At 38.7% G+C, this 26,052-nt stretch overlaps 2 protein-coding genes across 4 annotated transcripts in view; one reads left to right on the forward strand and one right to left on the reverse strand.

Moving 5' to 3' along the window:
• LOC129236877 (ceramide synthase) overlaps positions 1-25,378 on the reverse strand; it is a 52,030-nt gene extending 26,652 nt beyond the window's left edge. The window contains exons 1-3 of one of the 3 annotated variants that reach the window (XM_054871150.1): positions 25,193-25,378; positions 24,138-24,747; positions 22,065-22,484 (exon numbers count right to left, since the gene is read on the reverse strand). In XM_054871150.1, coding sequence (XP_054727125.1) covers positions 22,065-22,354 — 290 coding nt within the window. In that variant the 5' untranslated portion in view covers positions 22,355-22,484; positions 24,138-24,747; positions 25,193-25,378. Of the gene's footprint in view, positions 1-15,474; positions 15,658-22,064; positions 22,485-24,137; positions 24,748-25,192 lie in introns of those variants that run through there. The other 2 variants (XM_054871149.1, XM_054871151.1) reach the window with 2 other exon arrangements.
• LOC129236875 (uncharacterized) lies at positions 211-5,649 on the forward strand. Its single transcript, XM_054871147.1, has one exon. It carries the CDS (start codon positions 383-385, stop codon positions 5,393-5,395), a length of 5,013 nt encoding a protein of 1,670 aa, XP_054727122.1. The 5' UTR covers positions 211-382; the 3' UTR covers positions 5,396-5,649.
• Positions 25,379-26,052: the final 674 nt, after the last annotated feature.

Here is a 26,052-nt window from a genome sequence, read left to right on the forward strand (position 1 = left end):
TATGGGGCTAAGAATGGTCTACAAGACATATCACCCGAAAACGTTCGGAATGAAAATGGCCGTTGTTGTTGTAGGACGCCGGCAGCCACGCTATCGAACAACGAAAGCTACGAGTATATCTTGATGTGCGTCAAAAAGAATAACCAACATTGTCCAACTTGAGCAGTAAGCGGAATTACTAGAAAACTATTTAAGCGAGAATAATTTAAAACTACCTTCCGGCACATAAAATATCGTCACCTTGTCCGTTGAAAATTGCTTCCGTTCCGCCCACAAGATTCAGCATAGTCAAAAGTCAGAAAATTATTTTGAAATAAAGTCAAAATAAAATTAAATAAAGAGAAAATTACATATTTCAAACGTAAAATTATAAAAGTGACCAATGGCGACCAGACGCGTGCCGGCGGACGAGAGTAGAGGCAATCAAAATACGCGCGCACGCACATCGCTTTATACTGACGGTTTTGTTGAAGCCAACGAGCAGAGTTATGAAAGCGCCGATTCGGCACGTGGTGAGCATACGCAACGTGCGGCGGAAAGATATAAAAATAATAAGAGCAAAACAAGAGGAAAATATTATGAGGATGATGCTGGTGCAAGTGAAGGGGAGGATTTTTCAAGAGTGCAAAACAAGAAGCAAGCAAGCAGAAGCCACGAAAAGGGCAAGCATTGTGTTAGGACTGAACGAAGCTGTGAACCGGGATATGCCAAAGGTAGTAACAGTGCTACAGAAACTGAAATGGGAACCGATGCAGCAGCTATTACGACGTGCAGCTATAAAAGTAGGCAGCGACGAAAATTTAACCTAGAGAGATTACTTGATGATGTGGTGTGCAATTCAGACTACGTAAGCGATCCGAAATACAACCGCAATGCGGTGGGCGGAAACAGATATGTGACCGTCTCAGATGACTACAAGCCACTACTTCTCACCGATTCAGAAGAATGTAAACATAAACGAAGTACCGCAAGACGAACGCGATCAGCGTCACCACCGCCAACCCCTCAAACGCTAGAGAAAGTGCGGCCTATGCATACACGGCTACCCCTTGCCTCAGCGACTCAAGAATATGTACCGAAGCAAGTCGTGCAAATTGGCGTATATGCGCCACTTCCAACACTACTGGCGCCGGCCACATATTCCACGTTAAATTCATTCGTGCCGTACAATAGGCAAGGACCATATGCAGCCCAACCAGCACGTCAAATCATATTACCTACTATACAAGCGTTGGGATACGTGGAACAAAATAATGTACAGGATTATGCGCTTCCCGAACCACCACCACAAGTGGATAACGTCATAACAAACGACAACCTCGTTAGTGTAACTTATACAGCTCCACAGCCAACCCATTTGAACCAGGAAAACGGCGAGCTCAAAAGCTCTCAAAACTCGAACGAACGGCCAATGCTGAATACGAACGTATTAACGGATTCCAGTACGAGACCCATTGGGAATAATCGGGCTGTCGATCTAGAGGAAGATATTAGTATACGAGCACATATACAAAATTTTAATTATACAATCAACAGTGGGCGAGCCAACGAGAGGATTTCGAACGGCAGAGATAAAACGGACGACGAAGATAAAGCAAATGGGTATGAAAACACAAACGATAAAGACAAAAATTATGGAGAGGCTGACATTAATTGGGAAAATAAACCGCGGAAAGTTGAAAGACCGAGCATGAGAACAACGCACGGGGAAGAAGAAAGGAATAGGCATGAAAAGACGTACGAAACCAAAGAGCTACATAGCGAAAATGAGAGCAATAGAAAGAAGTTTGCTTCAAGAAAAGACGACAGCCAGCCAGATACGTTAGATGAGAGCCAAAGTGGAGGAGAGACGAGTAGATGCTCTATACGCGAATGTAAACGAAAAAAACGAAAAAGGAAGAATAATAAATGTTCTGAAAAACATCGCTCCCTTAGCAAAAAAAGAAGGCATTATCGAAAGGAGTCCAAAAGAGAGAGCTCACAATCTCCGAATCATCCCAGATATAGTGAAATGGGCAAGCGATACAAATATTATGAACACCACACAACTACGGGGAGCGAGAGTGACGACGAATTGGATTGCAGTTTTAGTAGAACATCATGTAAAGCGATTAAGAAGTGTTGTAGTCGTAGGCTGGCGATTTGTCGAACAGCAAGGGCTGCAGCAGGCACACAAAGGGACCAGTGTTGCGATTACGAGCAAAAGACGCCCGTTGCAAAAGTCAACCAATTGGATAATGATATTCAAAAAAGTATAATTGAGTGTTTAGCAAATGCCGACCAAAAGGCTGTACGTAAAATTATAGAATTGAATAGGGATAAGAAGCGGTGCAAAGTTTGTACCTGCGGCATAGTTGGAGATAACGGCACACCGGTAATGAAAAACGATATGATAATACTTAAATTTGAAGAAGACGATTCATTGGCAGCACAGCAGAGGCTGTACACCCGACCTAGAAGTTTAGACAAGGCGACGAATTGCAAATGCGAGGTTACAGATGCCGAGTCAGAAATCGTTAGAGAGCTGATCACAAAGAAACAGCTGCATGAGAAAACACGGAGGTACTTGGCTCAGTACACCAATAGCTCAAGTGATTGTTTGACGAACTACGTATGTGAGGATGAGCAAGAAGTTGAGCCCGAATTTATGCAGGATTTACTAAGAAAGCAGCGCAGAGAAAGAAATGCACAAAACAATAGTGAAGATTACGTACGTGAACACCTAGCAAATGTGAAATGCCTAAAAGATACTTTCCCAGCTACGCAAGAACCAGAAATAGTTCACATGGATTCAATCGAAACAGTAGCCAAATTAAGAAATAAAAGTTATGTAGAGAGTGAGAGCAGGTGTGCCTGCACGCCAAAGAAAGATTTGGAAATAACTCAAATGAGACTGCTACCAATAAAAAGAAACACCGGAATAAGCGAGAAATCTGAGACGCGCTCGGGCCATTACACCCACACGAGCTCTGAGAGAATGTTTAGCTGTAAGCCGAGCAAAGAGGAGTTGGAGGCACAAGGAGCTACGTATGTGAATAGTAAGAGAATTAAGGATCGAGAAATGAGAGCAAGCTACGAGGAGAGTATTGTAAATTACACTTGTCAGCCCAGCAAAAATGCATTCGGTGTACGAAGAACAAAGCCAGTGACGAGCAAGAGAGCTACTCTGTCGCCTAGAGACAGTTCCGATGATATTATTTCCAGCGGATCACGAGTAGACAAACAAAATGAAGTGGCAGAACGAAATAACTCTAACAGAAATGAGATCGAAGCACCACAAGCGAATTCCGCGAAGAGCAAGTGGGCTATGGATAGAGAAGTAAACGGCAGCTACGTGGAGGAACTAAGCAGAAACGTACGTGGAGATAAAACACACGAACATCAAAAAATTACACCCAAATCCTATCTAGGCAGTGCGCCACAACAGCCTCTTTTCACCGACTTTAAACCCAGAGCTTGTAGGGCAAACTGCGCTTGTATCGAAACGAGTAGATCCACATCCGAATTTTGCATGGAGAATGTAGCGAATTACATAAGGGATTACAAAACGAAAGCAACAAGAATTATTCCAAAAAAAGCAAATACCGAAAGGATACCACACACAACCCGCCATACTAATGAAGGAATCCAAAGATGTAATACAGATTGCGTATGTAAGGAAATAGATGAATCGGACTCGGATGAAAATCTAGTCAGATATGCTAGTGATTGCGACGAAAACATTATGGAGCGGCGAACGTCGACTGGCGACAATACAAAAGCTACTAAGAAATCAACGGCTAACTGCACACTAAGCACTAATCCCGAATCAAATAAAAACTCAGAAAGGAAAATGCATAATAGCATACCCAAAGCAAAATTAAGTTCAAATTCAAGCGTGGAGCAACGAAGAGCCGCACTGTGTGCTGAACTCACACTGAACGAGCTACTACCAGAGCACTCATTGAGAACACTACTCACCAAACTCTCCAGCCCAAATGGCAAACTTTTCTACATAGACGATCGACATTCAGTACCTGCAGAGAACATGCGAATATTTGCGCTGGATGAGAGTAAGTTGTTGAATTTAAAAGAAGTTGGCAATGGAAAAGTGAGTCCCACAATGTTTATGTCGCAATCAATAAGAATGGCTGGCAAAGAAGTAGACGGGACACCGAATATCGGCTTTCAGCCGCTGTTGGTTCACAAAAAGAGGCGGCTAAAGGTATGGAATAGCGCACCGTCCTTGACCACAAGCCAAGTGCAAATAGCCACAGGAAACAGTAAAACCAATTTTCAACGCCCGCACAACACTGAGCATCTAACAAATATAAATGACAGCGCTTTACACACCATCACAAGATCTACCATGCAAGTAGCTAAGGAAGCACGTCTGCCACTCCCCGACACAAGTCACTCTTCGGGTTGTTCGGACCAACCGAAACCAATGTCAAAGAGTGAAAGTTCTGAGGTGCGCTCAAATACACGACCTATCATAAGTCAAGTGAGTGACTCGAACCACCGAATCACGCGACTTTGGCCCGAACAGTCTGCTGTGCAACAAACAAATCGCGAGAAGGAGCTTGCCGAAAACAAATCAACGTATGGCGACACTGATAGGCGACAGCTAAAGAAAGCGAAACATGTAAGGCAACAGCTAGCAATGGAAACGAATGTGAAATCACAGTCCCATGTTGAATTTGGCATAGCAAATAACGACAAATTTGGTCATAAAACTGCGCGCTCTCCGCCGGAAAGCAGCACATACATGGCGTTTAAAGACGACGCGAGCGTGGCAAACACTGGGCACAAGAAGAAACGCAGCAGTTTGCCCATACAGAATGCGCCTTTAGATAAAGTCAATATACTTGCACCAGCAAATCGTCGTCGCCGCGCAAAAGAGTCGAGTGCGTCAAACGAAAGTGATGCCTCTCAGCAACAAAGTAAACAGAGAAATTCGCTAAGAAGAGTGAAAACTAGAAAGACCAGCACCGAAAAACGTTTAAAAACGCCCTCAGAGCACAGCATAAAGTACGTCAAACGTCTACATAGTCCAACAACGAGTCTGTCAGAAATATTCAATAAGAATAAGCAACGCGTTACGCGTTCTAGCATTTCGGATGATGAACAGATGGATTCAGATATGGATTATATATCAGTGCAATATGAGAGCAGTGACAGCGATCTTCAATATCGGGTTGATTTGGAAAGAAAGAAGGAATTATGGAGAAAAGGCACAGTACGAGAAGCGATTGAGGTTGAAGAGGAGACTGAACGCGCAAGAAACCTGCAACGCACAACGCTTACAGGCGAATGCTTGGAACGCGCTATTCACTATCCGACAGGCGTGTGGAATGAAGAGCGCAGGCAGCTTAATTTGAAGCGAAATAGCGCTGGAATATTTGGGCCTTTTTGATGTATATCTATTTTTTCTTTTCGAATAATATTGTCGTTCTGCATAAGCTAGATGATTGTTATTGTTATGTGAGAAATGTAGTACGAGGAAGTTGAAATTTGGAAGTAGAACCAAACCAAAATTAATTTGTGTGAAGAAAATTGAAATTTGTTGTACTTGCCCACATAACAATAAAAATGGCTAGCCGATTAACCATTCCACATATTTGTAATTATGCGTTTGAAAATGTACAATAAAAATTTTTTTTACTCGTACCCAGTGTGCTTTACATCACCTGACCGATTGCATTCTTAAATTGCGCGGTCCATATTAGGTGACGCTGATGTTTCCACCTTTCCACCTGGAAGAACAGCTACTAGCCACGCAGAGGAACCTTCCCCATTAAGGAACCGGACATTCCTGGTACATTTTCACAAATCTTAGGTCTAGTAACGATTGCCCTGCGTGCTATTAAAAGTGGGTACCTCACCCAAGGTTCTGCGTTATTTTTCTTTGGTAGTTGTTTTTTTTTTTGGGCGAAACCCTTCTGCTTGGTGTGGACATCCTCAAAAGGGAGTGTTACTGTTTATGGAAGTTTTTTAGGGATCGCATAACCAGATCCTGAGGTAAGGTTGTGTCTTCATCATTAGAACTGTAAAACAAAGGAAAACGTTAGTTCACAGAATTTAAAACTGATAATGCAACCGAACGACCTGGGTTTCTACCCAGCGAATTCACTTAAGGGGTAACACCACTGTAGAAATTTCAAAAAATTGATTTTTTTTTATAAGCTTCAAAAATTCTTTGAACCTTTTAAAATACAGAACAAAAAGTTTTATACGTTACCGAAGTTTATTTCATAAATATTTTAAGCTTTTAACCAAGCGTTAGTGACTGCTACCTAACGACTTCTCCAAATTTCCAAACTTTAAACGCGTTTTTCTCAAAACACGTTTTCTGAAATTGGCACGCAGCATAACTCAAACAATTTTAAATATTTTTAATCAGGTTTTTCACTACGTCTGTATAATAACCTTCTTAAGAGAAGAGCGTAGGGGATTTTCGATAGATTAATTTAAACGATTGTTACAATTATTTAAGTGCCGTTTTTTTAGTCCAAAATAGAGTTTTTTCCTTCAAATGCTTGCTAATTCCACAAAAATAAATATTTTTTAAATCCCCTACATGTTTCTCTAGCTATTCTTATCTAAATTAAGAAAAAAAATGTTTCTTTGTTCCAGATTAAAATTTGCACCCTCTGTGCTGCGTGCCGCGGAGCTCCTTCAAGAGAAACCACATTACAAAAATGTCTCCAATGCCGCCATTTTGTAAAATTTTTCGATCAAACTTTGTAGTTTTGTATTTTAGTATATAAGTAATAACTTCCCAAATCAGAGTGATTGTTTTCCCTTTCCTTCTATACAAAAAAATTCTTTAAAAATCGTGTTTATTTTACGCGTGTACAGTGGTGTTACCCCTTAAGGCGAGGTGTATGCGACCGCCAGATACAGCGCTTGCCTTTTGGAAGTTTTTCACACATAGAAAACTAGTCAAGCTGTGATATTCGCCTATAAAATAATTTTTTGAAATCGTATCCTGCTTGGACTTTATGACTAGGCTCTTGCACAGCAGCTATCAGCAGCAAAGTCTGCCCTATATCGACCATTCCCATAAAAGTTATGCAACTCAGAGTTGACTTGGTATGAGCCAACAAGCCATTTGGGTTCATCTCTGACCTCTGCCTGGAAGTCCATTTGACTTACAGCCTCCCTATCAACAAAAATTCACTCGAGCTTCTTCTTCTTCTTAATTGTTCTTAATTGGCGCGATAACCGCTTACGCGATTTTGGCCGAGTTCAACAAAGCGCGCCAGTCGTTTCTTTCTCGGGCTAACCGGCGCCAATTGGACACACCAAGTGAAGCCAAGTCCTTCTCCACCTGATCTTTCCAACGCAGAGGAGGCCTTCCTCTTCCTCTACTACCACCAGCTGGTACCGTATGGAATACTTTCAGAGCCGGAGCGTTTGTATCTATTCGGACGACATGACCCAGCCAACGTAGCCGCTGGATCTTTCTTTATTCGCTGCGCTATGTCTATGCCATCGTAAAGCTCATACAGCTCATCGTTCCATCGCCTGCGATATTCGCCGTTGCCAACGTACAAAGGTCCAAAAATCTTACGCAGAATCTTTCTCTCAAACACTCCAAGCGTCGCTTCATCGGATGTTGTCATCGTCCAAGCTTCTGCGCCATACGTTAGGACGGGCATGATGAGAGTCTTGTAGAGTGTTAGTTTTGTTCGTCGAGAGAGGACTTTACTGCTCAGTTGCCTACTTAGTCCAAAGTAGCACTTGTTGGCAAAAGAGATTTTACGTTGGATTTTAAGGCCGACATTGTTATCGGTGTTAATGCTGGTTCCTAAATAAACGAAGTCTGTTACAAACTAGAATTATAACTGTCTACAGTGACGTGGGTGCCGATACTCGAGTGCGCCGACTGTTTGTTTGATGACAGGAGGTACTTCGTTTTGTCCTCGTTCACCACCAGACTCATTCGCTTTACCTCTTTATCCAGTTTGGAGAAGGCAGAACTAACAGCGTGGTTGTTAAGGCCGATGATGTCGATATCATCGGCATACGCCAACAATTGTACGCTCTTATAAAAAATTGTGCCTGAGCGATTAAGTTCTGCGGCTCGTACGATCCTCTCCAACATCAGGTTAAAGAAGTCACACGACAGGGAGTCACCCTGTCTGAAACCTCGTTTGGTATCAAATGGCTCGGAGAGGTCCTTCCCAATTCTGACGGCGCTGCTGGTGTTGAGCAACGTCATCTTGCATAGCCGTATTAGTTTTGCGGGGATACCAAATTCAGACATCGCGGCATACAGGAAACCTATTTTCATACTATCGAATGCAACTTTGAAGTCGACGAAAAGATGGTGTGTGTCGATTCTTTTCCAAGATTTGGCGTATTGTGAATGTCGATGGTAGACTTTCCAGGTCGGTGAGCTTCAACTTTTCACACAATACGCTTGCTAGAACCTTATAGGCGATATTTAGAAGACTTATCCCGCGGTAATTGGCACAGATTGCAAGATCGCTCTTCTTATGGATTGGGCAGAGCACACTTAAATTCGAATCGGCAGGCATGCTTTCATCCGACCATATTTTGCTTAGAAGCTGATGCATGCACCTTACCAGCTCATCGCCGCCATGTTTGAATAGCTCAGCCGGCAGTCCGTCGGCGCCCGCGGCTTTGTTGTTCTTTAGACGCGTTATCACTATTCTCACCTCGTCATGGTCGGGTAACGGAACGACAATTCCGTGTGTACCGGACTTGAAGAAAATGTGATTAAAATATTTAAAAGAAGGCATAATTGATTAGTGGACTGGATTTTGATTACTTAGGAAGTCCAAGTTCGATTACTTACACTCAGGCCTTAATTTATCGCTTTGCAGAAACTTAATCCTTACGCATACACTGTTAAAACTGCTTTAACGGCACTAACTTTTGAAAAAACTTACAAAAAAAAACTTGCTATTTTCATTTTATTAACGCATTTTGTTCTCATAAAAAAATTTGTAATCGAAATCGTTGTGGGCAATTCCTTTCCGAAAATGGAGTACATGCCTGTTTTCGGTGGAGCTTATCGCAACCGGTGCAATCAAAAAGGATCTGAACTCAATCCTATTAATGGGAGTGCGTCTTGGCGTGACAGCAATAAGCTGCAGAAGGCGCCGTCTATACTCGAACTGGAATCATACCGTAACGCCAGCACTGCCATTTATTTGCCACAAAATCTGAGCTCTGGAAATATGTTTATACGTGAACAAACAACCAAGGTCTTGCCAGTATTCATGCTACCACACTCGAGTCTAGCGAAGAAGAAAACTCAACCCCGCCGAAAAACGAGACTTTTCGTTTAAACAGTTGAAAATTGGAAAACCAACGGATGGTAGCCACACAGTAAAGCGGTCAAATTAGCAGTATAACTTTGAGGTTGTAGTATAACCCTTAACTTTTTGGTTGAAAATTAATATAAATTTGCTAAAACCGCTTTGAAAAACAAGCACTGGTGAGATGACTGTGTTATGAGAGCCTAATAAAAAGCAAATACATAATGTAACTTAGTTCTTAGTTCTTCCTTAAATCTTAAAATACTGAAGGAGCTAATAGCTAACACAAAAATGGTTTTCAGGAGGATCTGCAGCCCTTCGAATAGCATAGCGTTTAGCCTGTGAACAAAAAAGATCTCGCTCCGTGGATGTCAACTCCAACTCTGCGGCTTCTATAAAAGGATCAAATTTGCAAACTTACTATTAAAATACTAAATTATAGCTTTGAATTTCTTTGTCGAAGAAACCTTAATCGTCTAGCTGCCAAACCCGGACATTTACAGAGAAAGTACTCAACAGTCTCCTTCTCTGAAAAGTTCCCACAGCTTCTGTAATGGGGATTAAATGGTAAACCTGGCTTTCCTGCGTGTGTGGTGATGTTCCAACGATCGGTAAACACAACTACGAGTTTGGAAATTGGATGGCCAGGAGTCCCCAGAACTATTCGCGTCCTGCGTCTATTGTACTGGGACCAAAAGCTTTTCGAAACAGCACACGAAAAAATTGATCTCCATCTATCCTGCGCTTTTCTGAGAAATAAGTTGTGCAATTTCTCTTTAACAACAGTCAAGGGGATGCCAATGCCTGTGTAGGAGATCTCTAGGACTAAGCTCATCAGCAAATTATTTCCCTCTATGTTCATATGTCCTGGAACCCAGATCAGAGAAATGTTACCTGCACACCCAAAAGATTTGATATCCTCCTTAAAGGAGTTGGCCAGTTTGGATCTGCACCATGGCGTCGTCAGTGCCTTGAACGCAGCTGGACTATCAGAAAAGATATTAATATCTCTCTCGTTCCCACGTTCCCTAAGCATTCTTCATGCCTGCAGGATCACAAAGACTGGTGGCTGAAAGTAATAGCAGTATGCAAAGAGTATAAAATTTCCCACAAATTTTTGACGAAAGCTGCTGGACAGCGTAAAATCAACTATCCTGGAACGGCGGATCATTGCATGTGATTTAGTATCAGCAGATAGTGATCGCGATTCCTTTTTCGTAGCATTTCTCGAAAATATGGCAAAGATCGGCACAGAATCCCAGTTTTTTCTCTCTCTCTCCCAGAGTCTCGCATAGAAATATTAGGAAACTAATAGGGCATTTTTCGCAGGTCAGAAGAATTCGTATGCGTTCGCGATTTGTATTTTAAACAAGAAATAAATATTTACAAATTCATAAAAAATTATATTCTCGCGAGTTTTATTTGAGTGACATCAGAATTTTCCATCTAATTTAAAAAATTTTGGATTCAAAGCTGTTGAAATAAAAGAGGCTCATAATTATATATAAAGTTGTCAAAAAAGTCTTGCGGTATTTTTATTGAATTTTCAATTTTTCATAAAATTGGTTATAATAATGCGATTTAAGTCGTTTTCTTCGATGACGAGTTCCCAACGAGATGCCAACTTCATAATGCCCCTCTTATAGAAGCTCGCTTCCCTATTGTCAAAAAACTCGGAGAACCAATTTTCACAGGACTCTCTTGAGGACAACTTCCGACTACCAAGCTCGTTCGCCATGGACAGAAATAGGTGGTAATCACTTGGTGCGAGATCCGGACTATACGGTGGATGCAAAAAAACCTCCCATCCGAGCTCCCGGAGCTTCTGGCGCGTCACCAAAGATGTGTGTGGCCTGGCGTTGTCCTGATGGAAGACAATTCGGCCTCTGTTGATCAAAGATGGCCTCTTCTGCATGAGTGCTGCATTCAAGCGGTCCAGTTGTTGGCAGTATAGGTCCGAATTGAGCGTTTGGCCATAGAGGAGCAGCTCATAGTGGATGATTCCCTGCCAATCCCACCAAACACACAGAAGAACCTTCCTGGCCGTCAATCCAGGCTTGGCCACCGTCTGGGCAGCTTCACCGCTTTTCGACCACGACCGTTTGCGCTTCACGTTGTCGTAAGTGACCCACTTTTCATCGCCAGTCACCATCGGCTTCAAAAATGGGTCGATTTTGTTGCGATTCAGAAGCGATTCGCATGCATCCATACGGGCAAAAATGTTTTCTTGCGTCAAGTCGTGTGGCACCCATACATCGAGCTTCTTTTTGAATCCAAGCTTCTTCAGATGGTTTATAACGGTTTGATGACTCATGCCCAGCTCTTGGCCGATGCTACGGCTGCTACTATGCCGGTCTCTTTCGATCAATACAGCGATTTTATCGCAATTTTGGCGACAGGCTTTCCGGACCGTGGCGCATCTTCGATCACCTCTGCACCAGAACGAAAACGTTGAAACCATCGTTGTCCGGTGGAAATGGAAACTGTATCGGGTCCATAAACTGCACAAATTTTATTGGCAGCAGGAGATGCATTTTTGCCTTTATCGTAGTAGTACTGTAAAATATGCCGTATTTTCTCTTTATTTTGCTCCATGTTTGCGACGCTACAACTCACGAACGACTAAAAGCAAACAACAATTAATCAAACACGTGTTAGCACGTGAAAATAGCTTTTCAAAAAGCTCTAGCGTGAACCGATGCGACGAATACAACTAGAACTACGCGCTTGCAAAGACAAGCTTGCGGAAATACCGCAAGACTTTTTTGCCAACCTTATATATATAATTGGCGCGTACACCCTTTTTGGGTGTTTGGCCGAGCTCCTCCTCTTATTTGTGGCGTGCGTTTTGATGTTGTTCCACAAATGGAGGGACCTACAGTTTCAAGCCGACTCCGAACGGCAGATATATTTTATGAGGAGCTTTTTCATGACAGAAATACACTCGGAGCTTTGCCATTGCCTGCCGAGGGGCGACCGCTATTAGAAAAATGTTTTTCTTAATTTGGTGTTTCACCGAGAGTCGAACCAACGTTCTCTCTGTGAATTCCGAATGGTAATCACGCACCAACCCATTCGGCTACGGCGGCCGCATAATTAGCATTGCCACAAATAGCGATCGAAGGACCAAAACCCCAGAATCTAGATACATGCTTTCCTACATTTTTTGCTACCAAAAAAAAGTATTACGAGTAGCCAAATATTTTTTTTCTTTGAGTCAATCGGTTTCAACGTTTACAGAATAATGACTTCTCTATTCCGGCACATAATTTACAAAATTTTACAATAAAAATAAATAAAATGCCAAATTCGCCTATTTATAGGGGCATACTACACGATAAAGATGAAATATCCCCCCACAATAAAATTGCAACACCTATCGAGCATGTTTGCAATGATAGCGAACCGGTAAGGCTCAAAGATGTTTGTCAAGTGCGTAAGCTCGGCGATCAGCAGCAACGTCCCGGTAGTGAATATGACAGCCACAACTACCTATGGTCGGTGAAGGTACAGAGCGACACCAACCCCTATGCGCGCGCCCAAGTTAAGAAGGAGCAAGCCGCCAACACATTACTAGGCTTACAAAAGACGGTATTCGAAAAGATGCGCAATGACTACCAAAAATATCGCTGCCAAGTGAACATGCCGACGAAGCGACCAAACAGCGGCCATATGCGTATGAAGTGGATACTGAAACCTCGGAAACTCGTAAATAATTCTTCACAAGAGAGTAATTTGGACAATTTAAAAGTTAGCAGCGGAAAGAAAGTTAGAAAAAGACGCAATTCCTGCTCAGCGACGCCATCTGGCATTCAAAAATCAGACCTACAGGATGGAACAACGGCGCGCAGACGCAGGCCCTCGATGTCATACCAATTACAAGAAACGTTGAAGAAAAACAAAAAGAATTTATTGAAAGTAAAACGACGCAAAGCTGCCGGTCGTACAAAAAGCGGTGCAGGGCAACCGAAAGTGAAAGCCAAGGCATTGCCTAAGACGGTTGTCGTTAAACAACAACTTACCGATACTTCAACAAAAGCTAAATATTTTCAAGGGTTGCCAATGGAGCAGGACGAATTGAGGGTGGCGAAGAAGCATACGCTGCAGGCTACAAAGTTCGTAGCTAGTTCGAGAGAACCTAACCACGTTCTGCAACCCAAATACCTGCCAACGGGGCTGGATCCCTTGCAACTTGTTTTGCCAATATCGCCACAGCGAGTCCCTCCAGCAGTCGCTACGTCAACCTGTTCTATGACAGATAAGAACAGCAGCAGCAGTCTTGCCAGCACGTCGCTCAGCACAGAATTTGGTAATGGTTTTAGTGGAGGTAGAGAAAAGGAAACACATAATCGACTTAAGCAATCATTCGCTAAACAAGCACGTCCGCTCACCTACCGCCATCAGCAAATTGCGAATCAAGCAAATACTTCGGTTGTGCTTGCGATTACGCCATTGGAAAAGATACCCACGGGTACTCCGAGAAAACCAGACAGATCCATCAGAGTACGAGTACAGCATGGAGGTAGGATTGGCAAAAGCAAATTGTATCGGCTCTACCGTATTTTGCGCGCTCGCGGCAAACGTAAGCGATTTCGAGATAAACCGTTGGTGAAAAAACGCAAGGGCTCCAAAATGATGAGCATACATAGCGCCGACAGCTCTTTACTACTCGAACCCAGCAAAGAAATAGAGACAACAACGATAAGTAACAAAAATGATAAAGACAGGTTGAAGCAATTTCTAAAAGAATATGAAATGACAAAATCAATGAATTTCGTAAAGAACAAATCAATACAAAAACCGCAAATACTGAAGCAAACAAAGAGCGAGAAATCATACGCGAATGATATGGGGAGTGAACAACCGGATTTCGTTGTATCTTTTCACATGCCAATTACGCTGCGTACACTAATACAGAGACGCCCACGCACAAAACGTCACGCCACACCGAAGTTAATCCACACCGGTCACTAAGGATAAGGAATCAGAAGGAATTAGTTTGCAAAAGATCAACGACGCGTCTTAAGTGCTTGGACGACAGCAGGCAGGTCTGTAGGAAAAAATTATGTACACCCCCTTTAGAAACTAAGTCGATTTCTTAGCTATTTATGATTTTAAAAAATTGTTGGTAAAGGATTTTAGGCTTATAATAAATAAAGTTCAATTGGCTATAAAACTTGCGGGTCTCATATGCTGCTAATTGCTCGCTTTCGTAGTTCAGCAATGATACCGAAAACCAGTGTTTGAACAGTCGATTCTAGGTTACTGGAACGCCTCAGATTTATATCCGGTCAAGGACTGTCACCCCAGTAGCAATCCCTGTAGATGGGGTTGTTTATGCCGCTATAACAACAACATTAACTAGTGTTCTAAGGTTTCCCATGTTTGCAGTGCAAGGAACCTTAAGACGCACAGTTCCACCCGCGCACCGATAATTTTGCTCGCGACATTGACCAAGGAGCTTGAGCTGAAGCTTGGTATTAGTGCTGTTGATAGATACATGGACAATTTAATCCACAAGTCATTAATGCCAAAATAATTTATTTTCTTTTTTTTATAATTATTTTTATTTTATTCTTTCTATTATGTTTTTTATTTTGCTTTTATTTAATTTTATGTTAATTTTTTCATTTTCTAATTTTGGTTGGAAAATACATTTTTTTTATTTATTGTAATTTTATTTTATTTAATTTTTATTATTAAATTAATTATTAATTTTATTTTATTGAATTATTTCAAAATATTGTATATTAATATATATATATAAATTTTACTATATTTTATTATATTTTTTAATTCCTTTTTATTTACTTTAAATTTTTTATTATATTTTTTTTTACAATTTGTTATTTTTTATTAATTTTACAATTTTTTTCGTTATTTATTTATCTCTTTATTTAATTTTTTTTTTTTCATTTTGTACTTCCTTGAACATTCATATTTTTCTAAGTTTTTACATTTCATTTAATTTTATTTACAATCTTGAATTTTATTTATTTTTTATATGTTCTTTTTATATATATTCTTTTATTTAATTAATTTTTCATTTCTCTTTTTCTTTTATGTTGTTCCATTTGATAGTTTTTGTTTCAAACTGTTTTAATTTTAATATTCACTGTAGGTATGCAAACAGATTTTCTAAATTTAAAACCGGAATAATTTCCAACTCTCATTCGTTTTTTCTAAATTACTACAGGCATACATTGGTTCGCTGGCTGGCGCTTGTTGGTCGAACACTTGACAGCGTTGAATTTGCAAGCCCCTTTTCACATTTGTAGTCTTTGGAAATATTTGCATTGATTAAAAGTGCACTTTTATTAAGTAGCGAAAACGCTAAAATCTGAAATACCCCAATAACTGCAGCTAAACAAATATGTAAGTAAATGCGCTTGGAATAAATCTATGGAAGACTGAGAAAACCAAATAACAAAAACACGACCGAACAATTAAACGAAGCGCATAAAACTCGTACAGCAAATAAAACTAAAAGAAAAGCAAAAACAAAAAAAATTATTGTACCTATAACAAATAGATGATCAGAAAAAAAGGTAAAGCAAAATATTGACCTCTCATGTAAATGAATTTCATTTGCACATATACACACACATATGAACGTAAATAAATACACAGACATACATACATACATATATGGCTAGTATGCACGCATATTCGTGCTTAGAAATAACGTTTCCACATTTAATGCGCAAATTTAAAACATAGCTTGCTATTCCTTCAACACTCCTTTAAATGAAAATCGATTTTCCTTATCGGGTGTGAATTTGACCCTCACAAGTCAAACGCAATGGGATTTCCACTCTCAGAAACGCGACCATAGTATTTCACAAAAACTGTCAGTGACTATTAACTGTAAAATATTGGAGAGCACGTACATGCATATATATATCAGTATACAGATGTATGTATGTATGCAGTACAGGGTGAAAAAGAATACAATCGTTAACTATTCCTGCCTCCGAATTCGCTAGAAGTGCATTAGCAAAACACTATACCATTTGATTTTCGAAAAGTATATTTGTAACTAAAAAGATAATAACTTCTATAACGCCTATTCCATCTATCTTCTGGAAAAATTCAATTATATTATCCATTTGTACATTTGTAAGTATCGGTTATTTTACAGCCACTCGCACTATCTATTACTAACAAGTTTGCTTGAGTATGTGCACACACATATGTACATATTTGTATATCTACGTATTTAATTATTATTTTGTGGTCTGATAATGAAATGAGTTATAAAAAAAAACCAAATAAATAATTATTCAATGAATGCGCCAACAACTTTAATAGCAACCAAACTAGCGGACACCTAGTAAACACATCGTATATTTAAACTTTTAATGGCTGTCTGTTGGTGACTCGATTTATATTAATATTAATAATAAATATATTGATAGCTCACAGTTAGTCGCGTTGGCGATCAACACATTTCACAGCAATTAAATTGTTAATCTTCCACATGTCAGAAATTTAGCTGCATAGCTTATGGCGAATAAACTAAAATTAAACAGTATTGGAGCAAATAATAAAAGCCACCTACATTATAATATTTATTTTTATTTTTTATTTATTTAATTTAATTAAAGATTTTAGCTTAAGATTTGATTTAATTTCAGACCTTATTTGTAGGATATTTGCCCCCGCCTATTAATAATTCTTAATTCTGACTATGTATATTAAAACATTTATTGGGAAGTTGAAATTCGAAATAGCCAATAAGGATCGGTTTTCCAGTCCTAGTTGAGCGCCAAAAAAAAATATTCAAAAATTCACCACAGCCAAAATTGCACTGCAAAACTCCTAAGAGAGAACTACTCCCTTCAGTATGTAGGAAAAAAAAAAATCTAAGACAAGCACCTATTTTTAGAGGTTATTTGGCTCCCAGAGTTTTAAGGAATCAACTGATTGGCTAACGTCACTTGAGGTGTGTTTATAAAAAAACTTAGATTGTGTTGGTGGTATAGGGAAAACATTAACCAATGACACTTCGTTGCTCATTGAACAACGACTGATTGGATGATGTGAGGTGATCATGCAGAATTCGGCTGCCCATTTCCCAAGTGACGTGGTAGCCAAAGTTCCCCTTGCAGTTTTCTTTTTCACCATAGTTAAAGAGCAAACCGTGTAAATCTATCATCCTTGAGTATAGGCATGACTTTTTTTAAGTTTGCCAACATTATAACGTCTTTCACATAAAATCGCTATTGTGCTCCAGTTGGCCTTTGTTCTTTTATCAATTTCTTAAGATGTTTTCTAACCGCTTCAAACTTTCCAAAACTTTTACCCCGCAAAATAAGTTTATACTTTTTTTATATTCATGGGCAACCGTTATATTCACAAACGACGACGAAAGGAATATATTAGTAATAGAAAACAGCAGTCGCGTCTATGCTAGTGGAAGATTGATAGATTTCAATTCGCCCAAGAATTACAACTCCGGCAAATTTTCCCAAAAGCTGGACGCACCTTAAGACCTTGTTTAGATCCCGGCATTCATTTACGAACATCCTAAGCAACCAAGTGCTCAGCACAGCCGTTCCACCGACAGTCAGTTAACGTTACCGGGACGACACGGATTTATATGCAGCCAAGGATTGTCACTTTAGCAGCATTCACTAAAATAAAAAGTTGTATACTGCTACAACAGCAAAAACACAAGCAACACAAACAATTGTTCGTCTTTTTTAAGGTTTCTTTATTACAGTTATGCAATATTTCAAATATTTTTATTACAATTTCTAGCGCATTGTTTGATTTGAGAAGTTCTGAAAGAGTCAATGGCCACTTATATAGTAAGTAATAAAACTACTTTTTAATACGGAAATATGACCGCGTCGAGTTCATCTTTGTATGTACAGCGTCTCAGTTTCATAGAAAAAATATCTGATTTGCTTTAGTATTAGCAAAAGATTGCAATAGGTAGATAGGGACCCCTAATCAGCCCACATCTGGTCGAAAATCAAAAGTAGAAATTTACTTATTGCCGAACCATCTCGATTTGGAAAAAGTCTGGGTGCCACGAAACTATAGTATTTACCTCTTCTTAAAATCTAACTGTTATGTTATAACTGAAAATGGTAGGTCACTTTAGTTGTACAATTTTTTATCGAAGAAGGATTTTATATATATATATAATTGTCGCGTACACCCTTTTTGGCTGTTTGGCCGAGCTGCTCCTCCTATTTGTGGCGTGCGTTTTGATGTTGTTCCACAAATGGAGGGACCTACAGTTTTAAGCCGACTCCGAACGGCAGATATTTTTATGAGGAGCTTTTTCATGGCAGAAATACACTCGGAGCTTTGCCATTGCCTGCCGAGGGGCAACCGCTATTAGAAAAATGTTTTTCTTAATTTGGTGTTTCACCGAGATTCGAACCTCCGTTTTTCTCTGTGAATTCCGAATGGTAGACACGCACCAACCCATTCGGCTACGGCGGCCGCCTAGGAAGTATTACACCATTCGTCTAAATTTATCAAGCCATTGAAAACAATTCGAAATGCTTCTTTTCCTACTTTCTTTAGCAAAAAACGGCAGGTATACATATATAGAATTTAACAAACTACTTAAAACATTTTTCTATCCGTGATAACGTCTTATAATTCGATTTAGCCGGCTGCACGCACGAAAAAATGTGTCATTATCTTGCTCAATCGCCGTTATCTTGCTCATTCGTCATTATCTTGCTCAATCGTCGTTACCTTGCTTGAACTACAAGCGAGAGCGCGGAACGAACGACAAAGAGCACAATCGGCCTCACGTTCGGCAACGTTCGACATCTGGCTCTCTCCTACTTGAGTGAGCATATATGTATATATGTATGTGTATGTATGTATATGCGCATTTGTATATAAATTCACATATTTGTATTTGCATATGCCTTCTTCCTGTGTGCATGGTAATGAACCATTTCTCTGTTGAGAAAAGTAGGAAATGAAAGGGAGTGATTCGAGTGTAAAGTGTCTTGAAAAAGGCAAATCGATGATGTTGCCTCTTAGTGTTGTTGACTTATTAACGTTTGATGCACAATCGAAATTGAACATATCTTTCATGAATTTGATAAATGTTTCGTCATTTTTCACGTTTGTATAAATGTAACTGGACCTATTCCATTGCGATTCCATTTACCTCCTCCTCTATATCCATACAAAATATTTATCAAACAAATAAAATTAAAATTTTGTTTTGAAAATTGCAACCATTACATCAGTATTTTCTTATGACGTTGTCACGTTAAACTATCGTCAGTAAACCGACTTTACAGACAACCTCTTTTTCAAAAATACTTGCATCAGTTAAGAAAATACGAAATTGGCTCCATTATTTTTCCCATCACTGTAACAACAAGCACTACACATGTTAATACATCTACAGTGGCTCAATAAAGAACTCGGACAAACCTTAGTTAAAACTTTGTATAAAAAACACTGCTAAAGTAAAAGCAATTTGAAACAATATATTTCGATTTCTAAATGCTTTATTTATATAATTTAAGAAATAACAAAAACATAAGTTAAGTCGTGTACACTTCTTTTACAATAACAAAAAACTTTCAAAATGAGGGGAATTCACGCCAAAAAAGAACTCGGACATCTGGCATCACTTCGTAATTTCTGACAGTTTAAATGGGGGAATCCCATTTTTTAAATTATATATAGTTAATTGAGGAACGATCGACAGTTTTGGAAGTAAATTGTGTCAAGAAAATTGTGTCAAGTACGCATTTTCTTTTTTGTAAAATGAGTCGACAACGTAGCCAAACTTCGGTGGAAGTGCGAAAAATAATTATTGAGCACCATAAAAATGGAAAAACCATGCGTGAAATCGGCAAACTTGTAAATCGAGCGATCAACTGTATGTGACACCATAAAACGCTTTAAAGAAACAAAATCTGTAGAAAACAAAGTGAAAACACGACGGCCAAAGCTTTTTACGGACGCTAACGAGCGGTGGATAGTAAACCAAATCAGAGCAAATCCTCATTTAAGTTCTCCAAAACTTACAACACAAGTTAAAGAACATCTTGAAATTGACTGCAATCCAGAAACTTTGCGATTAGTTCTAAGAAAAAACAACCTCAATGGCAGAGTCGCAAGAAAAAAAAAACCCCTACATTAGTAAGGAAAATAAAAACAAACAAATTAATTTTGCAAAAACCTATAAAATAAGGACATTGAATTCTGGAAAGATGTGATATTTTGCGACGAAAGCAAATACAACATATTCAGATCAGATGGGCAGTCGTATGTATGGAGGAAGCCAAATGAGGAGCTGAAAGAGAAAAACCTGCGTGCCACTGTTAAACACGGTGGCGGTTCAGTGATGGTTTGGGGATGTATGTCCGCCTCCGGACCCGGAAATCTTTGTTTTATTGATGGCATAATGGATCACAAGCAATATCTTTCAATTTTAAAAAGAAATTTAATTCAAAGTGCTGAAAAATTGGGTATAAAGGAACAATTTTATTTTTACCAAGACAATGACCCCAAGCATAAGGCGCTTGATGTTCGCTTGTGGTTGATGTATAACTGCCCGAAAGTGCTCGAAACTCCACCACAGTCCCCTGATATAAAAATTATTGAGCATTTATGGGCGCATTTGGAGAATAAACTCAAAAATCACAAAATTTCAAACAAAAAGGACCTCGAAGCTGCTCTTAAGGACGAATGGGCTAAAATTGATCCTTCCGTTTGCAGAAATTTGGTGGAGCCAATTGCGAAAAGACTAAATGCTGTTATTAAATCCAAAGGGTTTCCCACAAAACATTAATTTTTACTTTTATTGGCTTTTAAAGTAAAATTAATTTCCATGTCCGAGTTCTTTTTTGGCGTGAATTCTCCTCATTTTAAAAGTTTTTTGTTATTGTAAAAGAAGTGCACACGACTTATCTTATGTTTTTGCTATTTCTTAAATTATATAAATAAAGCATTTAGACATCGAAAAATATTGTTTCAAATTGCCTTTATTTTAGCAGTGTTTTTTATACAAAGTTTTAACTAAGGTTTGTCCGAGTTCTTTATTGAGCCACTGTATATATATATGTGGCAGAAATTCGCTGGTAATTATCGATTTGTAATCAAGATAACAAATTAGATTTGTACAAATCGAAATATCAATAAGTGAGGTTGTGCGGATTTATAGTTCGTTTTATTTTCATAATAAAAAGCCACTCTGAAAGCCATAAAAATTGGTAAATGAATATAATAGACATGGATACGTAGATACATGGATGATAAATAATGGTATCTCAGGTATTAAATAAGGCTTGTCAAGCAGTAAATTGAGTAAATATTATTGGAAAATTAAGAGAGTTAAATAAAACCTAAAAATAATTTTAGTGATTACTTAGGATTACAGCTCAGCCCAGCCAGCTCACCAAAACAAAAGTGAAAAGGCGGGAATACAAATTAATTGACTTTCTCCACTTTTATTACTTTAAACAGAACTCATTTAATTTTGAGGTTATTGCTGAGAAATGTGAGAAGAATGCACCCGTTCAACGGAATAAAATTTAAAATTTCAAAAGGTATGCAAGAAAACTGGATTTTAGTATTTCCCCCATTAACATTTAATTAGAATTCTATTGTATCAAATTCTTAACTATTCATATAATGAATAAAATTATTAATTTATACATTTCGGTAACATGGAATTCAGCAGCTCTAATAGTCGGATGCAATACTTATTGAATGGTGTATAATAATTATTAAGATTATTTTATAAAATCGCAGCACACTTAATTCAAATGTGATTTATATACAAAAAACACTCACTTGTTGGTAATTTCCATAACATCTGACATCATGAGGCGATATTTTTTACGAAACTGCAGGCCATGTTTCGTATTCAGCAGGTACTTGTGGCAGAAATCTGTCAACGACACGAAGTAGATGAAACCCAACGAGGTAAGGAAGAGGCCACGTTGCAGCGAAATTCGATCTGTAATGTTCGGTATCTGCAGCAGGCTGCCACAAGCCAAACTCATCGAGCCAATGGAGCAGGCCAAGGACATGTAACAACGGCTGCCACGTAGGCGCTGTTGCAGGACCGTACTAGCGCCCATATTTTGTGCTTGTTTTTGCTTTTGTGTTTGCTATGAAGTCTCGCTTGTGCGTTGTCGTCAAAGTTGGAAGTCCAGAGTGTTTTTTCTGAAGTGCTTTGGCTGTTTAACGACTAATACTGGGGTGGCGTAACTGAAAAGATGGAGGAAAATTATACATTTTGCAACTATAACGGTAGTTTTATATAGCAGTTGTTAAAGTTCATAATAGGTTTCTTTGATTTAAACCTGAAACAAGTTTTCGCAAAAAAAAATTTTTTGGCACAAAAAAAACAAAAAAAAAATACTAGCGTGGTTTGAGTTCTGCAGGATAACTTCAAAATCCCACTTTTCATATTATTTGTTGCACGCTTTCACTGCTGAGGCTATAGAAATCTACTCTTTTTTCTCCACACTTTTGCCTCTTCTACTTTGCTCTTATTTTGTTTATTTTTATTTGACAATTGAGCTAATAACAGTGAAATAATAATAAAAATAAAAGAAGAAGTCGCTTCAATGATAGAGCAACTGATAAGGCTTTTGAAATGCGCTGACGACGTGGAGCATTCCACTTCGTGAACGTGATTTCTTTCTTTCTAAAATATTCAATAAAAGAATAAAATTAACAAAGGGCAAAGGTCGAAACTAAAAAAAATCTTGATATATGCACATATTTACAGCTGTACAAAAGATATGACATTTCATTAACATTTCAAATGTGCTGGTAACTCATACAAGTGTATATGTACATACAAACGAATTGTAATTTGATGAGTTCAATTGTAATATGCAAATAAAAAGTGGTGATGTACAGTCAAAAAACATTTACATACATCTGATGCTGTTTTATTGCCCATAAAAATCTCGGTTTAAAGGCTTTTAAGCTAATAAGTTAAAAAAACTATCTATTCGCGTTTTCAGCAATAAGTAGACTAGTGCCTCTTGGCTTAGCTACGCCATGTCGCCCTTCAAACCCTCAGGCGCCACTTGCATATTCGCACACACACACGCATACACTTAATCGCCTATTTGCACTTGCATTTAGCAAAGAAATCTTCAAAAAGACGAAAGCATTTGAAATGTGCAGCAGAATGACGCCGTAGAGTAGAAATCGTAGGCATTCTGACACCAAGCTACTACACGCTGCCACTCATACATACGTTTGTGGCTTTAGCAAAAAGAGAGGCCAAAAATAAGTCAAACTAAAAACAGCACAGGCACGAGCGACTCGAAGTGGCAATGGCCTCCAACTATGTGGAATTGGGTCAGAAAATGGCAGTGTGCATTAATGCTTTTACAATAAATGAGAAAGTAAAGAGTCCTAATGGCATTTCTCCTAAATTCGTTTGATATTCCAGAGGCATACATATCCACAAATCATGATTTTTTAGTATGCGAGTATAATTTGCCAGAGCAGTGAACACTTTCTCAACTTCATAGTTTTACATTTAAAAAACTGCGTTAGCGGAGCCACTTATGACACAATTTTTGTGCTCAAATTAAAATCAATCTACAAACCAATTTTTGGTACACGCTTTATGGCGATGACTGCTCATGTGTGAGACATCACATACAACATACACAGGCTGCTTTACATAAACATACAAACATATTTCTATTTCCAACAACATGCATGGCATGATGTAAGAATCGCTTTATTTGCTTAAATTGCTTTCAATCGCTATTCCAGCCTCAAGCCAAAAGTGGTTTAGAACTGTTTGTGGAGCAGCGCATAAGCAGGCACTGGTCAGCACTTTAATTGGGTGTTTTGCTATGGTAATTTACAATTGACAATTGAAATTACTACCTTTTTTATTGCGCTTTTCTTCCACCTACGTGGGAGTGCCGCAGAGCTCTAATCAACGGTAACTCAATCCGAATCGCACATGAACTGCCTGAATTGTGTTACATTGCACTTTTTAACACTGCACTAGTGCAACTGATTGCGAACCAGACGGGCATGCCTACTTGATAGCTGTTTACATTTGGTCATATGATTGGTGGAGCAGATAATAGCTCGCAACGCGTATAAACAAAAAGCTGTTATTGCCGATTTTAACTTGTTTGCTTGTCTCGTATTTGATAAACTGCCGCGGCTAAGCAAACACGCGCTGTGACATTTGCACTTTTACTCACTTTTTTTTGTAAGAAATAGCACACAAAAGCGTGGGTGTTAAAACCTAAGTTGTTGGTTTTCAAAACAATGCGCGTGTGTCACATGTTATGCAAGAGCATCTGTTGTCTGTTGTACATTTTGGAGATATACATATGTACATATATATGGCGCAGTCACTCAAAAGGAACACTACTTCATTTACTGTGCAACGTTAACGTTTGTTTTCGCTATGTACATGTGATGATTGGATGTTAATTGTATGGTGTTGATAATGATAATGAACTTGATGACGCTGGCCAGCCTAGAAAAAGAAACAGCATTATTCACACTCTGCTATAAATTTTTGTAATATAAAGAGACAAATAAATACAAATGCCTTGTTGGCCAGTTGTAACGCCCAACACTTTTTATTTTTTTGTCTCTAAGCACTTGAATCTTTGCAGCTCTGCGCTAGTCACCACTCCAGTTTATTGTAGTTTACACTTGTAAATTCTATTACGTTACACCGGTGCCGCCTACTCTCCTCCCCGCTTGCTATTTGCTTATTACCAGAGCTGTAATGCATCATTGCACTACAATATGCAGCAACAAATTTAATTACCCATATGTTGGCGTATTTTAATTATTTATTATGCTTTTTTTGCGCAATTTATTTAATCCATACAAAAGGTGGCCTATTTTTCCAATTTAGGCTATTTATACTCGTTTAGTAAACCCAGCAGTTTCATGCAAATATTTGCAATCACCTCTATTATAGTTTCTCGTTCGTCTTGCTTCAGTGCCTCTTGCACCAGGTGGGAAAATTAATTTTCTATTAGTTATTATTTATTGAAAACCGCAAGAATTTTTCTATAAAACACTACCAGCCGAGAAATATTGTAACTAATCGCATGTTAAAAACCAATCGCACTGAGTTAAAATAAATAATCAACGGGCGAGCAAGCAGTGCGTTTAAGTATTGCCCATTTGCCAAATTGCGCTAATGAAATTAAAGATTAGATTTTTAATGTTCTGTAATGGCCATCGGGTGGGGCACAATTTCAAGCAATAGTATCTTGCTACCAGGAATTATTTAAATATATTTTCTTATATAATAAATTTAGTAAAGATAATAACGCAGTAAATAAATATCTTATTTATTCCCCCCGTTACAAAGGAGGGTAGGCAGCATTGTTTCGCCAACAGCTGATTGCAATTTTGGAATCGACAGTATTACCACTTCAACGTTATTTTAGTAGACTTTACTAATGGGCAGTGTTCATGGTCCATACCACTGTGCTTTGAATAAATTAAAAAAATTTTAATGTATGTAAATTCATGTATGCTTAAGGGGTTAGGCCACTCTAGGATTTTCAAAATATCGAAATTTTTTTTTTTTGCTTAAAAGATGCTTTAAACTCTTTAGAATATAAAACAAAAAGTCCTATGCGTGAAAAAAATGTTTATCTCTAATATTTCGCACTTTTGCGCGAGCGCCTCTGACGTCTCTGAACCGACTATTCAAATTTAAAACGTGTTTATCTCAAAACGTGATTTTTCAAAACGGCAAGCAGCATAACACAAACAATTTTTAATATTTTCACTTGTAATTGTACAAGGATCTTTA

This window comes from Anastrepha obliqua, chromosome 2 (genome assembly GCF_027943255.1).
Source record: "Anastrepha obliqua isolate idAnaObli1 chromosome 2, idAnaObli1_1.0, whole genome shotgun sequence".
Lineage (NCBI taxonomy): Eukaryota > Metazoa > Arthropoda > Insecta > Diptera > Tephritidae > Anastrepha > Anastrepha obliqua.